At 42.4% G+C, this 13,492-nt stretch overlaps 1 protein-coding gene across 1 annotated transcript in view; it reads left to right on the top strand.

The window, feature by feature from the left end:
• Positions 1–13,492, top strand: part of LOC150079647 (uncharacterized) — a 205,877-nt gene that overhangs the window by 128,034 nt on the left and 64,351 nt on the right. The window contains exon 3 of the mRNA XM_090383599.1: positions 9,327–9,442. Within this exon, the coding sequence (XP_090239725.1) occupies positions 9,327–9,442 (116 nt within the window). The remainder of the gene's footprint in view (positions 1–9,326; positions 9,443–13,492) is intronic.

Raw genomic sequence — 13,492 nt, 5'->3', positions numbered from 1 at the left:
CCATAATGGCTTGCGGTATACTGAGGTTTCCAGGTGTGGGCCCACGCGTTTTACCATAACATCCAAGAATGGAAGGGATCCATCCACTTCTAACTCTAAAGTGAACTGGGTGAACACTGACAAGGAATTGAGATAATCCAGTAATGTTGTTTCAGAACCACATGGGATGAAGATGTCATCGACGTATCTGCACCATGTTGTAATAGGTACAGGTGGGTTCAGGAATATCTGTTCTTCCAATTCTTCCATGGCGATGTTGGCCACGACGGAACTAGCAGGAGCGCCCATGGTAGTGCTGTGCACCTGCTTGTATAAGGAATCTTCAAAGGTTGCCTGATAAACATAGGTTGAGGGCAGTACAGATGTCGTCAGTGGACAGTGTTGTTCTGCTCGGTAGGTTTGGATCATTCTCCAGAAGCCTCGTGGTGCAGCTTATGGCCTGTTGGGCAGGAATCGATGTAAACAGGGACACTACATCGAATGTCGATTTACATAACCACACACGTCCATGCAGCAGCAGTGAACACCAATCTAGTGGTTGATGATCAACCTCGTGTCCACGCACGCCTTATTGCGCACACAACTGTATCCTTTAAAATTTTGTCCGTAACGTCCCATTCTGTTAGTATTTCCTGACGAAGAGGCCCGTTTAGCCTCGAAAGCTACAAACCATTTGTATTAAAATGTTTACTGGATATATGCATTTATATTTATGCACTGCATATTTATTTTTCACAAATCTAGAATCTTCATCATCCTTTTATAATCTACTTCGAGTTTAGTGTTTAGGGTCTAACGGTGCCAGGGTTTCCCACATCTCCACATAGTATACATTGTGATGTGATACAGATCACTGTAGAGGCTAGAGGTTTAAAAGTGTATGGATATTGTGCTGTGTAATATTTTGTACCGCTGTTTATTTAGCCTTTTAGCCATTGGGCCCCTAATGATACCCACCGTTGCCCGCACTAAGCCTAATGAAGGCAGACCAGGTACACCAGTATTTCAGAGATCTACTCTGGCAGGTCCTTTCACATAATTTTCTGAAATTTTAGAAATGGGGGGGGGGGAGAAACGCTAGAAATTAGGTCAGGCCGAAAGATATATAAGTTATGCTGGGTAGAGTTAAAATATTTGAGTGTGGGGCTTGCATATTTTTGGCAAGGGTCAAATCCTAGTAGTGCGATAGCTAGAGAGGAAAGGAAGACTGAAGACTGGGAGGGAGAGACTGAAGACTGGGGACAAAAATTCAAATTATTATATTAGGGCACCTGTAATCTCTTACATATATACCTATATATATATATATATATATATATATATATATATATATATATATATATATAGGGTGTCTCAAAAATATTGGTACAAACGTTTAGGGGAGGTAGGTAACATCTAAAGGAATGTGAATTGCATAGGAACCCATAACCGGAAACGTCACCGTTTGTCGGTAGACGGCGCTGTAGTCGCCGCACGAACAGCATGCATCGATATACGAACTGTGAGCTGGCAGACATGCACCTAGTGTATGGATTAGCAGAGGGCAATGGACGAGCCACTCAACGAATTTATGGAGAACGCTTCCCAGACAGACATGTACCGGACCACCGTTTGTTTGCGCATGTACATCAAAATTTGTGCGATTATGGGTCATTTAGAGGTAACAGGAGTAGTGCGGGCAGACCACGTTCGACGCGAACTCCCGCCATGGAAGAAAGTGTGTTGAATGCCGTCCAGAATAATACTACTACCAGCACACGTGCCATTGCCTCTGTCTGAGGAGTGTCTCGTTGCAGTGTACAGCGTGTCTGGCACGACGATTCCTTACACCCCTTTCATCTCCAAAGGGTTCAGTTACTGATCCCCCAAGATCATCCTGCACGTGTGGGAGGCCTCAAATCTATCGTGTATGAATCGCCTGTGGAGACGGAAATGGATCTCGTGGCGAGACTCGTCTACGTTGCTGCTACTGTCAAAGAAACTCCAGGTGTGTTCGACCGTGTCCGCCAATCCATGCTGCATCGGTGTCACGCATGCATTGCGTCTCATGGTGGAACCTTCGAGCATCTGTTGTAACATCATGAAATGCATCCATCTCGTACTCCATTGTTAATATTATGTCAAATAAATGTTTGCCACTAATTACTGTCTTGTGTCATTTCTGCTTCTTGTGCCTCTGCTACTACTTTCCCGTGACATTTCGGGTTATGGGTTCCTATGCGATTCACATTCCTTTAGATGTTATCTACTACCTCTAAACATTTGTACCAATATTTTTGAGACACCCTGTATATATATATATTATGACTGTAAATTGTTCTCTGGTCAATTTGCCTGTTTTGCTGGATGAAAAAACCTCAGATTCTGGGGGTGAAAACCTTGCTATCTACGCCTGACATCGACTAACTCAGCCACGGAGTGAAAAAAAGCCCACTAAAATTCATCGCGTCATCGACGCGATTTGAACCCGTGCCTTTTCCACCCGGCGTGGGGAGGACAGTGACGATACCACTGTACTACTTGCATAAGAAGTATGGAGGACAATAGGGAAGACGGCCGCTGAATATCAATGAGGCAGGCCCATGACTCACCAGGTGGAGAGTGGGGAGGGAATAGCATGCTGTCTCCTCTTCCCCTCCCAGGAAGGGAAAAGATAGGGACCCTCCACAAGAGAGTGAGGTACAGATCGCCAATGCCACCAGCATAGCTGAGAGTTTTCACAGTCACTGTTAAAGTCCATATCAGTTGTCGGAGGTCCCCTGTGAGCCATTCATGGGGGAAGCCCTACTCAGTGAAGTTGATGTTGATAGTTTTTGGTCCACTCCAGTTCCAATTTGTGTGACTGGCTGGGTTATACGTTGTCCAACCAGGGAGTGGAATGTCCCAAATTTCGATTTCCTGTGTAACACACGCAGGAAATGTGTCACTAGTTCATCTGGTTCGAGTTGTTTTTAGTTGGTACTGTGAATAGCAATGAGCATTCTTCTCCTGGATAATAAGTCCTGGGCGAATCGTGAGAGTGCTTTGTAGTCATCCTCCGTTTCGAATAAGTGTGACTCTTGATTAAGAGGCATGTATCTTGTCCTTGTTATTAGGAGGTATCGCAGGTCCTCATAGTGTTGACATCTGTGCATCAGATGGTCCCATGTCCCCGCCTGCCCGCAAATATATAGTGGGCTATCAACCAAGCAGAAGGCTGCCAATTTGGCATTGTTATGGGTCATGTTCTGTGATTAGAAAGGTCAGATTCAGTCCTGAATGAAATCAGGGAGAGTCCGGGGGCACACCCTGTTAATATCTGGTAGGAATTTCCTTGTCACTTCTTTCATCGAACGAGCCCATCTGTTCTGCCATGCCCACTGCGGGTGTTGGATTAGGTTGGCTTTCTCTGTCTTCTGCTTGTTTGTGGGATCTGTGGTGCATCCAGCAAAGATAACTGGGAATCCCTTTGCAAGGTGGTATAGCATTACTGTTTGGATTACTTCTAGGTCCAGCGGTAGGCTCCCGCGAGGACTTGCAGAGCATGTGTGCTAACCGACGGTAGGCCCGGGTGATAACAAGGATTGTATCCAGGGTTCTTCTGTTTACAGCAGTTATGGATTTGTGGTACCATATAGGTGAGGCATATTTGATTACAGGGATGAAGATAGTTTTGTAATATAGTGAGAGGGTGCGTTTTTTAAGTCCCCAGTCCCTCCTGGGAACTTGAAACTAAGGCCGCATAGTTTCTTATTTTACTCCTTATATGTTTCAAGTGAGGTTGAAACGTTAAGTTGGTGTTCAGGACGGACGATGCCTAGATATTCAAGTTCCGTGGTGAACTTGAGGGTTTTAAATCCAATCTTTATATGTGGCAGCCGTCGAGGATCCAGTCTTCCTTTCAGAAGGATGGTGGAAGTCTTTGTGGGGGAGATTTGTAAGAAGTGGGTCGAGGCCCATTCTTGTAGTTTTGTCATTTCCTGGCTGGCTTGCAAGGCTCTCCAGTTGGGCTCTTGAGTCTGCCGTTATCATAAGAACGAGATCATCTGCAAAGGCCTGGGAGCGGGCATCACCCACGTCTAGGGGAGGAACTCGTCGACAACTGTATTCCACAGGAGCGGCCCCAGGACCGAACTCTGTGGACCGGTCTAGTTAGTCTTCTATATGGCTTGTTTATGGCTATTTCTCGTCTTGAGCGATACGATTTCATTATGTCACAGAAGTTCCTTGGTATAGAGGCCTTCCTCATTCTTGCAGGGATGCCTGGCCACCACATGGTGTCAAACGCCATGTGGTGGCCAGTCAATCGAAATGGCCAGAAAATACTTATTATCACATGCCACAGCAGCATCTAGGAGACGTTTCAGTCCGTCGGTGATGAAGACTCCGGGCTTGAACCCAAACTGGTTTCAAGGCCGGAGTTCAAGTCCGGCTGTGTCGTAGTGGGATTGTATTCTTCTGGACAGCATCATTTTTCAAGACGTTTGCTCGCAACTGTTAGAAGGACATTTGGTCGGTATGAATCTGGTCTGTCTGGGGGGGGGGGGTTTCAATATCAGTTTCATGTTCACAGTTTTCCAGTCTTCGGGAAAAATGCCTGTGGTGATGCATCTGTTGTATAGGGTTAGTAGTAGTTTTGGTACAGTTTCTACTGTCTTCCTCACGATTTCTGGCTCTAGGAGGTCAAGACCTGGGCACTTTTTGTTTTTTATCTGAGCTGTTGCTGCCCCACGGAGTTCCTCCTCTGTGAATGGAGCTTCTAGCTGTTCGGTGGTATAGTTTTCATTGGCTTGTTGGATCTTGTGCTGCTGCAGTGTGATGGGTGATAGTGGTTCTGGAAAGATTTCATTCAAGATATGATTTATTGATTCTTCCTACATAGTTGCCAATGTACCCTGCAGAGTTTGCATTGTGGCGATGACCTCATCACTGGGGAGTTTGTTAGTGGTGATTTTGTACACCACTCCCCAGGGGGTTTCATTACCTGTTGTGGAGACAAGGTGACTCCAAAGATTTTTATCGAGGGGCTCTTTCTTTTTGGAGACTTAGATGTCAGACCCATTGTCGGGATCTAGAGATTCATGATGATATTCTGCATGTCTTATTTTGTTTCCGTCTTTATGACTAGTCCTAAGTTTCTAGTTTTTCGTACTGATTTAATTTTAGCCGTTTTGAGATCTTCCCTTAAATTGGTCAGGATTTTTGCTTTCAATTCTTCACTTGAGCACACTTCACTTCCCTCTGCTAGCCTGAAGACTACCAGATTCGGCATTGGTAGTAATGGTTGCCTGTTTTGCTGCTTTTCATTCGTTGGTTTTCTAGTGGTGTTGCTTTTTCGGTAATTCGCTGTTTTGTGTACTCCTCAACGCTTGGGTATATGACTGAGCACGCTGTAGCATTTGTTTGCCATCATCTGCATGAAGACCTCCAACATCGCCACAGCCGTGTGATGCTGCACATAGGTATTCATCAGAATGGTCTCCAGTTTGTTCCACTGCAGGACTATTTCTGTTCGAAGGGATGATGAGATCCTACCACTTTTTTCTCTCATGAGGTTCTCCAGGTCAGTACGCAGTATAAGTGTCTGCTCTGGTAAAGTCCTATTTGGGAGCGTTGGGTCAAAGATGAGGGTCTTAGATGGTTTGGGTTCAGGTACTTTGCTTGTTTCTTTACTCATCTCTTTATCTGCCTCTTCAGTCAAGTCTAGTTGGGTATCCTTAGGTTTGCCATTACTTCTCATTTCTCTATCATTTTGGGGTACTTGCTTCTTTGTTCATTTCTTACAAGCTGGTTTGGTTGTCGTGTCATCTGGCTTTTCTGCAATTTCTGTTGCAGTATGGTCCTGCGTGGAACCTACCAGGGGCGAAAACGAGGTGGTGATCCATGCGAGACGGCTCTTGTTCATTCATTTCAACGTTTTCTGTATAATCGGGGTCGATGTTGGATTATCGGGGTCTGAGTCACTTGGGATGATAGGACTTGCCAAGACAAGCAGAAAGATCTGTCCCCGCTTTCTGGGCAGTTGGTTTTGCCGAATTGTGGCTCCTTGGCAGCTGTGCGGCAGTGGGCACAAACGTAACGCGCTTTAGCTACATTTGTCATTTTAGAAATTAACGACCGTCCTGAGAAATTTCCGCTCAGGGATCGGCCGCAGTCACCATTGCAGATTTATTATGTGTTTTACCTTTTTCAGACAGGCCTGACAGGTGTGTACAAAATCTTCTGACGACATATTACTCATTTCACTACTATTATTGGAAAGAAGCAAATTTAACGTTTATCAGAATACTTTTACGGTAGTTTGTTCTGTTAGAGCAGACACAAGGAAAGGTCACTATTGTTCTTGACACAGAGAAAGTAAGTCACTATCAGTTCAGATAGTCATCCTCGGGGCATTGAGACACAGACAGGTGGTCTTCCCTCAGTAGAGACAATGCAAGATCGCTTTAGGCTAGGACACAACGGGGAACACCCCTCCCCAGTCAAATAAATGTCGTTTAGCCATGGCAGCAGAAAAAGGTTTGATCTCTGCACTCTCCAATTCTAGGACAATGGCGCCGTGGTGAGCTGACCCATTGTTACTAACGTTGGATAAATAACGAGCTAAAATATACGAAAATACCCAAGTAAATGAAAAGCAAATCTCACCATTTGGAGGAGCTCCCTTAAAAACTCTGATATGACAAAAATCCGATCTTTAGCTCAAGTTAAAACTAGTTAATCAGATCTAAATTCGCGGAGCAGAAAACAACACGTATGAACTGAAGCGCGGCCTTATTGGCGATCCATCTACTTGGAGTATAATTTATTTTAAAAACATCAATTTGATCCTCTTTAAAAAACAGCAAACCACAACCTTTGTTTGTTGCTTGGTATTATTATGTTCTCGCGTCCTTTCTCTGCATGTCAAAATTTATAGTAGTGTCACCACCATTTCATTTACACTAAAGAGAATACTGAATCTAAATAACAAAAGGGATAAATTATTTTTGAAGAATTAGAAATCTTTTAAGAGAAATATTTTCTTGGCGAGGAGTAGAAAATTGAACGTTTCAGCCTGCGAGGAGCAAATCTGTGATTAATTTCACGAAAGGATCATAGAATTCTCATATGTTTCGTGGTTCTTCCTGTAGACCTTCTTCAGTGAGAGTATTGCTGTTTTCCCAACACCGTGTGCCCTCACGAGTAAGTCAGTTAGTGGAATTGCCATCCTCTCTGCACCAGGTGACAAAGACAAGTTAGAATCCCATCGATAAGGTGGGGAATTTTTAAGGGCTCTTTGTGGCTGAATTAGTCCATCTCAGGTGATGGTAGCGTGGTTTTTTTCCCGGAAATTCGGGTTTTTCGTCCTGAAAACAGTAAACCGGCCACACAGAATTTACAGACATAATATATAATTTAAATGCAATTTACAGACATAATATATAATAAATAAATTTTCTGTTTATACACTGTATTTATCAGTCATGGGCTTGAACACAGGTCATTCAAAGCACATGTACTTACACATATGCACCTTCGCGCCTGACTGCACAATATGGCCTAAGTCACTGATGCGCCTAAAATCCTTCAACAATAGCACCATCTGTCACACACCAACTGCCTATAACAGACATGGGAAGAGTTTCAGAAACTGTTCAAATCCTCTGGATATATGGGAGTTCTTTTCTATCCACAAATGTCAAAAGCATGTACATGCCTGCATAATTTAAATTACTGGAACCTCTGCATCCCAAATTTTTCATTAGGAAAATCCTAGCACCTCACTTGTGACTTCGCTGCCTGGAGTACGTGGTTAAATAAGATATTAAATATGTTAAATATATTTCCTAAAACTTTATACTTTAAAAAAATAAATATAACAGTTTTAAACAGATTATTATAAACCTTTCATGAGTCGGTATCTGTGTATGCCAGTTGATTCCTACATTCGCCACAGTTGGAAATTACTGTTATACGAGGGCTGTTTGAAACCTTGGTCTCTTTGAACTCGGCGCTCCGTAGCCAGGTGGGAAGGAGTAGCAGTGCATAGCACACACTTCTTGATTAGACCGGGGTTCGAGCCCGTCACCACCAAATACGGAGGATGCGGAAAGGTCAAGGGAATGACCACCGCATATTCCCGGAGCGATATGGCTTTACTTGCTAATGCTCCTAAAAACCAAACAAACAAACAACTCTTTGAACTCGATTGCTCTTCAACTTTTTCAGGCCTTCTGTAGATTCATATCTGATAATTCTCTCTTAGCTCTGTTTTCGGATGGTCGTGCTAATGGTAAGCAATGGGCAACTTGGTTTAATCCCAATCTCCATACAACTTATCTTTTGATTAGACATGGTTCCCTATTTGCAAAGTTAAGGGAATTTGAAACCAATGCGCCTACTCTATGTATTTGCGGATACCGGAAGGTTTTGAACCATCTTTTATATATTCGCACTTTGAAATTTTCAGTTCAACTATTCAGAAGAAGCAGGATCTTGTTGTAGTTGGAGGAGCATGAGCCAGATACTGAATGACAGTTGAAAAAGGTCATGACGTGCTACATTAGAATGGAATATTATCATTATGGTAAACAGGGTGGATGCAGGATGAGTGGTACCATTTTGATTATAGGTGGGGATCTACCCTGTGAACACTACCGCTTCTCAGGCACCTCACAATACATCCTCCAAGATGCCTCTTCCACTAACAGGTGATTCAGAGCAGTCATTGAGGAGACAGTTGACGCTTTTCGGGAAAACCCAGTTTTTTAGATGCAGAGGAAGCAATATTTGTGATGTGCTTTTTATGTATATGTTATATTTATTTCTTGTGTGTGTTCTGTTTCGTGGGGCCTCTTGGAATTGTAGGCTGTTTTTAGATGTAAGGCTTCGCCAATAGTGACACTGATTATTTTATTAAAATAAAATAATCAGTGTCACTATTAGCTTGTTGAAAGCATGATGATGCTACTGCCAGTCGTAATCCTTTAATGTGTTGGATGGCGGACGTGTTAGAACGCAGCACCATTTCCAGCCTCTGTTGTGGGCTCCTGAATTCAAAACTGAATATTATTTCGATTACAAAAACAGCAAAATACAATATTAAGGCCTTCTACTCGGGAAATGAAACTATTAGCGAAGAACATTAAGAAAACAAGACCTTGTAACGTAGTAAATAACAATCCTGTAGTCAAGTAAATTAAGCAAAAAATGCTCTGCCATCTGGCGGAATATTCATGCTAATTAAAATAACAAAGGGATCTGCAGAAATACACAACCAGCTTATTATTGTGACCCTTGTTATTACCGTAATTATTATTACTCCAACAAATTAACGATTAATATTTTATTTGAATTTTTTTCAGCTCTGGACACGGACAATGTGACAGTAAAGAAACAGGTGTTCGAGCTTCTGTCGGCTTTATGTGTATACAGCGGTGAAGGTCATCTACGTGCCCTCGAGACTTTGGAGCATTACAAGGTTAGGACAAAACTTTCAATAAGTATATCGAATCGTGATAGCGGTGAAAGGGGAAAACTCGACACGATTTACGCCTCTGTTAACTGTTTCGTCATGGGATCGTTTGAATGGAAGAGATTTATTTCTTTTGTTTGTATACGTATGTGTGGGAAGAAGTACCCCCTTCAGTAAATGTGTTTGTTACACATTGCCTTTCGATAAGTACAAAGGCGGCTATTTTAAACTCACTCCAGGGGTTGGAGTTCTCCTCCCTAGTTAAAGATGTATGGGTTGGAGTGGTAAAAAAAAAAAAAAAAAAGAGAGAGGGAAAGAAAAGTCTTCCAAGCTCATTTTGGTGGGGATTTCTCCCTTAGGGTTTTAGTTTTTGTCTGGGGGGGGGGAGTTTAAAAAAAAAGAATTTTTATTTATATATTATTTTCTTTATTTTTCGTAGGGACCGTACATACTTAGTTGAGGAGTGCTGTTAATTACACCTCCCCTCCTACCGGAGATATGCAGTTTTACATTTTATTTAGAAAGAATTTTTTTTTTTTTAAATCACTGTTTTTCCTTTCCGATTATGCATTTTTTGCTTCATACTAAAATACTTTTAATTAATATGTGTGTAAATAAGGAGATTAATGATACTGTATATATCCAGTATTAAATTTAATGACAAATGACAAGAATGTAGCTTTCAGGATAAAATGGAGCCCTTCATCAGCAATATACAGATTCTAACGGAATAATGACGTTAGAGACAAAATTTAATAGACAGAGCTGTGCACGCTGTGAAAGGCGCCTCCGTAGCCAGGTGGGAAGGAGCAGCAGTGCATAGCACACGCTTCTTGATTAGACCGGGGTTCGAGTCCGTCACCACCAAATACGGAAGATGCGGAAAGGTCAGGGAATGACCACCGCATATTCCCGGATCAATATGGCCTTAGTTGCTAATGCTCCTAAAAAAATAACCAAATAGCACGCTGTGATGTGCGCATGGCCGCGAGATTGAACATTCAACTACTAGATTGGCGCTCATTGTTTTTGCACGAACTTCTGTGGGTTTGCTGCTAGCGTTTATCCAGCTTCAAGACAGTTATTTCCAGGATAGGGTGTAGCCTCGTGCCCTTGCAGTGATTCATGGTTCTTGAATTGCATGATATGTTGGCTATATCATTGCATGATATAGCCAGAGGCGATGGCTAATCACGTTATAAGGTCATGGTGAGTCGACCAGAAATGTTCCGCGATTGTGGAGTGGTCATTGTCACCAAGGCGAATTGATCTGTAATACTCCGCAAGGCGGTCTTGAAGGCGCATCGAACTCTCTCCTATGTAGCAACTGCCACAATCTTTGCAAGTTACGCGGTATAACACTCCGCTACGCAAAAGAGGGGCGACCGGAGTTTTCACGTTAGAAACCAGGGAACGTAAGCTTCTACCAGGTAGTTGTACGCATTTTATACGATATTCCTGGAGGATTTTCGAAATTTGGTTCGACATGCTGGGACAGTAGGGGAATATATTATTATTATTAAATCCGTTTATTATGATAGCAAGTGATTGCTTTTCACTTGAAAAGCAATCACTTGAAGGGTGTACAAAAATGCAGGAATGGCAATTTTTACAATACAATATTTACAAAACATGTTTGCAATATTTACAAAAGTGTAAATCATTTACAGTATTATTTACAGAATGTAATTATCGACATTAGAAGAGTTCACAGTATCATATAAAATTAGATGTCTAACAGTTATTTTATATTTTGGTCATTCCATCCTATTTATAAAGTTCAAGTTCCTAGCTTCTTTCTAGTTCAAGCTTCTTTATACTTCTATAGTTCAAGCAAGCTGTAAACTTCAGAGAGGCGCTTCACTCTGTACTGCTTGCCTTCAGAGTATTTCCCAGGGTCTATTGCCAATGAATTAAAAAGGGTGACTGCGTTGTTCGGAAAGAAGTTCTTCAGACAGCACAGGTTGGACAGTATAGAATGCAACGGTAAGTAGGGACTGTCATTATTGCGTCCACCACGTGGAGTAGCGATAACTCCATGAAGACTGGGGCGTCAATCACACCGGTAAGCATCTGAGACAGAAGAAGAATATTCCTGGATGCTATGTGAACTCTCCAGGGAGTGATCTTTAGATTGGTATATAAAACAGCCCTGGAGATGGTGAATGCGTTGCCCGGTAGGTATATTGTCATATAGGCGGTAGGCATATTGTCATGTGGTGATGATGGTCTCGGGCTGATTGCGAGCTCTTGCGCTTGTAGCAAGCACTGGTCTAATATGTGGGTTGGATAACTACAATTTACCAGGTCAGTTTTTACCCTGGATATCTTGAAATCCAGATTTCACGCTGGTAGCAAACCCACAGAAGTTCGTACGCCAACAATGAGCGCCAATCTAGTAGTTGAATGTTCAATCTTGCGGCCATGCACACATCACAGCGCGCACAACTCTTGTGTCTATTAAATTTTGTCTCTAACGTCATTATTCCGTTAGAATCTGTATATTGCTGATGAAGGGTCCATTTTACCCTGAAAGCTACATTCTTGTCATTTGTCATTAAATTTATTACTGGATATATACAGTATCATTAAATTTTTGTTGAAACCAGGACATCTACATTGTATGCTTCATTTTATATTCAGTGGAATCCTAACGATTCATTTCTTTCAAAGGGTAGACGTTTCATTGAAATCAATCTGTCGATATCAGTTTGTTGTTAGTTTAAATCGGTTAAGTTGCTCATGTTTTGTTAAATGCTATTTAAAAGAAAAGGTTGTTGTGAAAGCGTTTTCAGACATAAAAGGAGGTAATCAATCGAATTGCGAAAAGTTGAAATGCTGACATGTCTATTCACAGACTTGGTCAAAACTCTGACAGCTTATAACAGCTTGAAATGCTAACCGGGTTGTTAAAAGTAAAGTATCCTATGTAGAGGGCTCTGGAGCGAGTTCTAAGACTAGTAGTTGAATGAAGAGAAATTTGGACAACAGGTACAATAAAGAATGCGCTCGCCATTTATTGGAAAAAAAATATTTGTCACTATGTGGCGCTGGGTGGCAATACAAATCACTTGAACAGCGCTACAGTTTTTCAACGTGTCCTCCATTTTAGTCAACAACAGTTTCCATTCGAAGAACAGCATTTTCTACAGCAGAACGTAACAAGTCAACTGGAATAGTCAGCACATGACGTCTAATGTTGTCCTTCAGATCTGCCAGAGTTTGACATCCTTCCCGATACAGAATGTAGAGTGTGTTTATTGTCAAACGGCACCAGGGGTTTCCCCCATCTCCCCGTAGTATACAGTACATTGTGAGTGTGAAACAGAACACTGTCAATGCCAGAGGTTTAAAGGTATATGGATTTTGTATATGTGTACTGTCGTGTACCGTTGTTCCTCTGGTCATTTAGCCGCTGGGCCCCATTAGGGACCCAGCGGCTAAATGACCAGAGGAACAATTAATACACCTGGTTCTTCAAAAAACCCCACAACCAGAAGTCTCATGGGGTGAGTTCCGATGATCGGGTTGGCCAAAATGTCTGGAAACAACGGCTGATGACCCGTTCGTCTGTAAAATGTTGCCTTAGTAATCTTTGGACACAACGGTGTATGTGGAGTGGCGCACCATCTTGCATGAATATGGTATCCAGAAGGCACCCACGTTGTTGGAACTCTGGTATTGCGAAATTTGCCAACATTTCATAATATCGCTGTCCAGTGACGGAACAGGTGCGGGGTCCAGTCGGTGTTACCTGTTCAAAAAAATATGGCCCAATCATTAATGTGGCCGTAAATCCACACCACACTGTCACTTTTGGTGAATGCAACGGGACCTCTTGGATAACTCGAGGGTTTTCTGTTGCCCAAATGCGACAATTGTGCGTATTCACTTGTCCATTTAAGCAGAAGTGGGCTTCATCACTCCAGAGGATGTTCCATGGCCAAGTGATATCCACTGTCAATCGCGCCAGAAACAAAAGTGCGTATGTGAAACGAATATTTGCATCACCATGCTTTAGCTGCTGTAGCATGTGCATCTTGTAAGGATAATACC

Source organism: Mastigoproctus giganteus, chromosome 10, assembly GCF_048544385.1.
Source record: "Mastigoproctus giganteus isolate SK-2022 chromosome 10, ASM4854438v1, whole genome shotgun sequence".
NCBI lineage: Eukaryota > Metazoa > Arthropoda > Arachnida > Uropygi > Thelyphonidae > Mastigoproctus > Mastigoproctus giganteus.
This window is presented reverse-complemented; position numbering and strand designations above follow the sequence as displayed.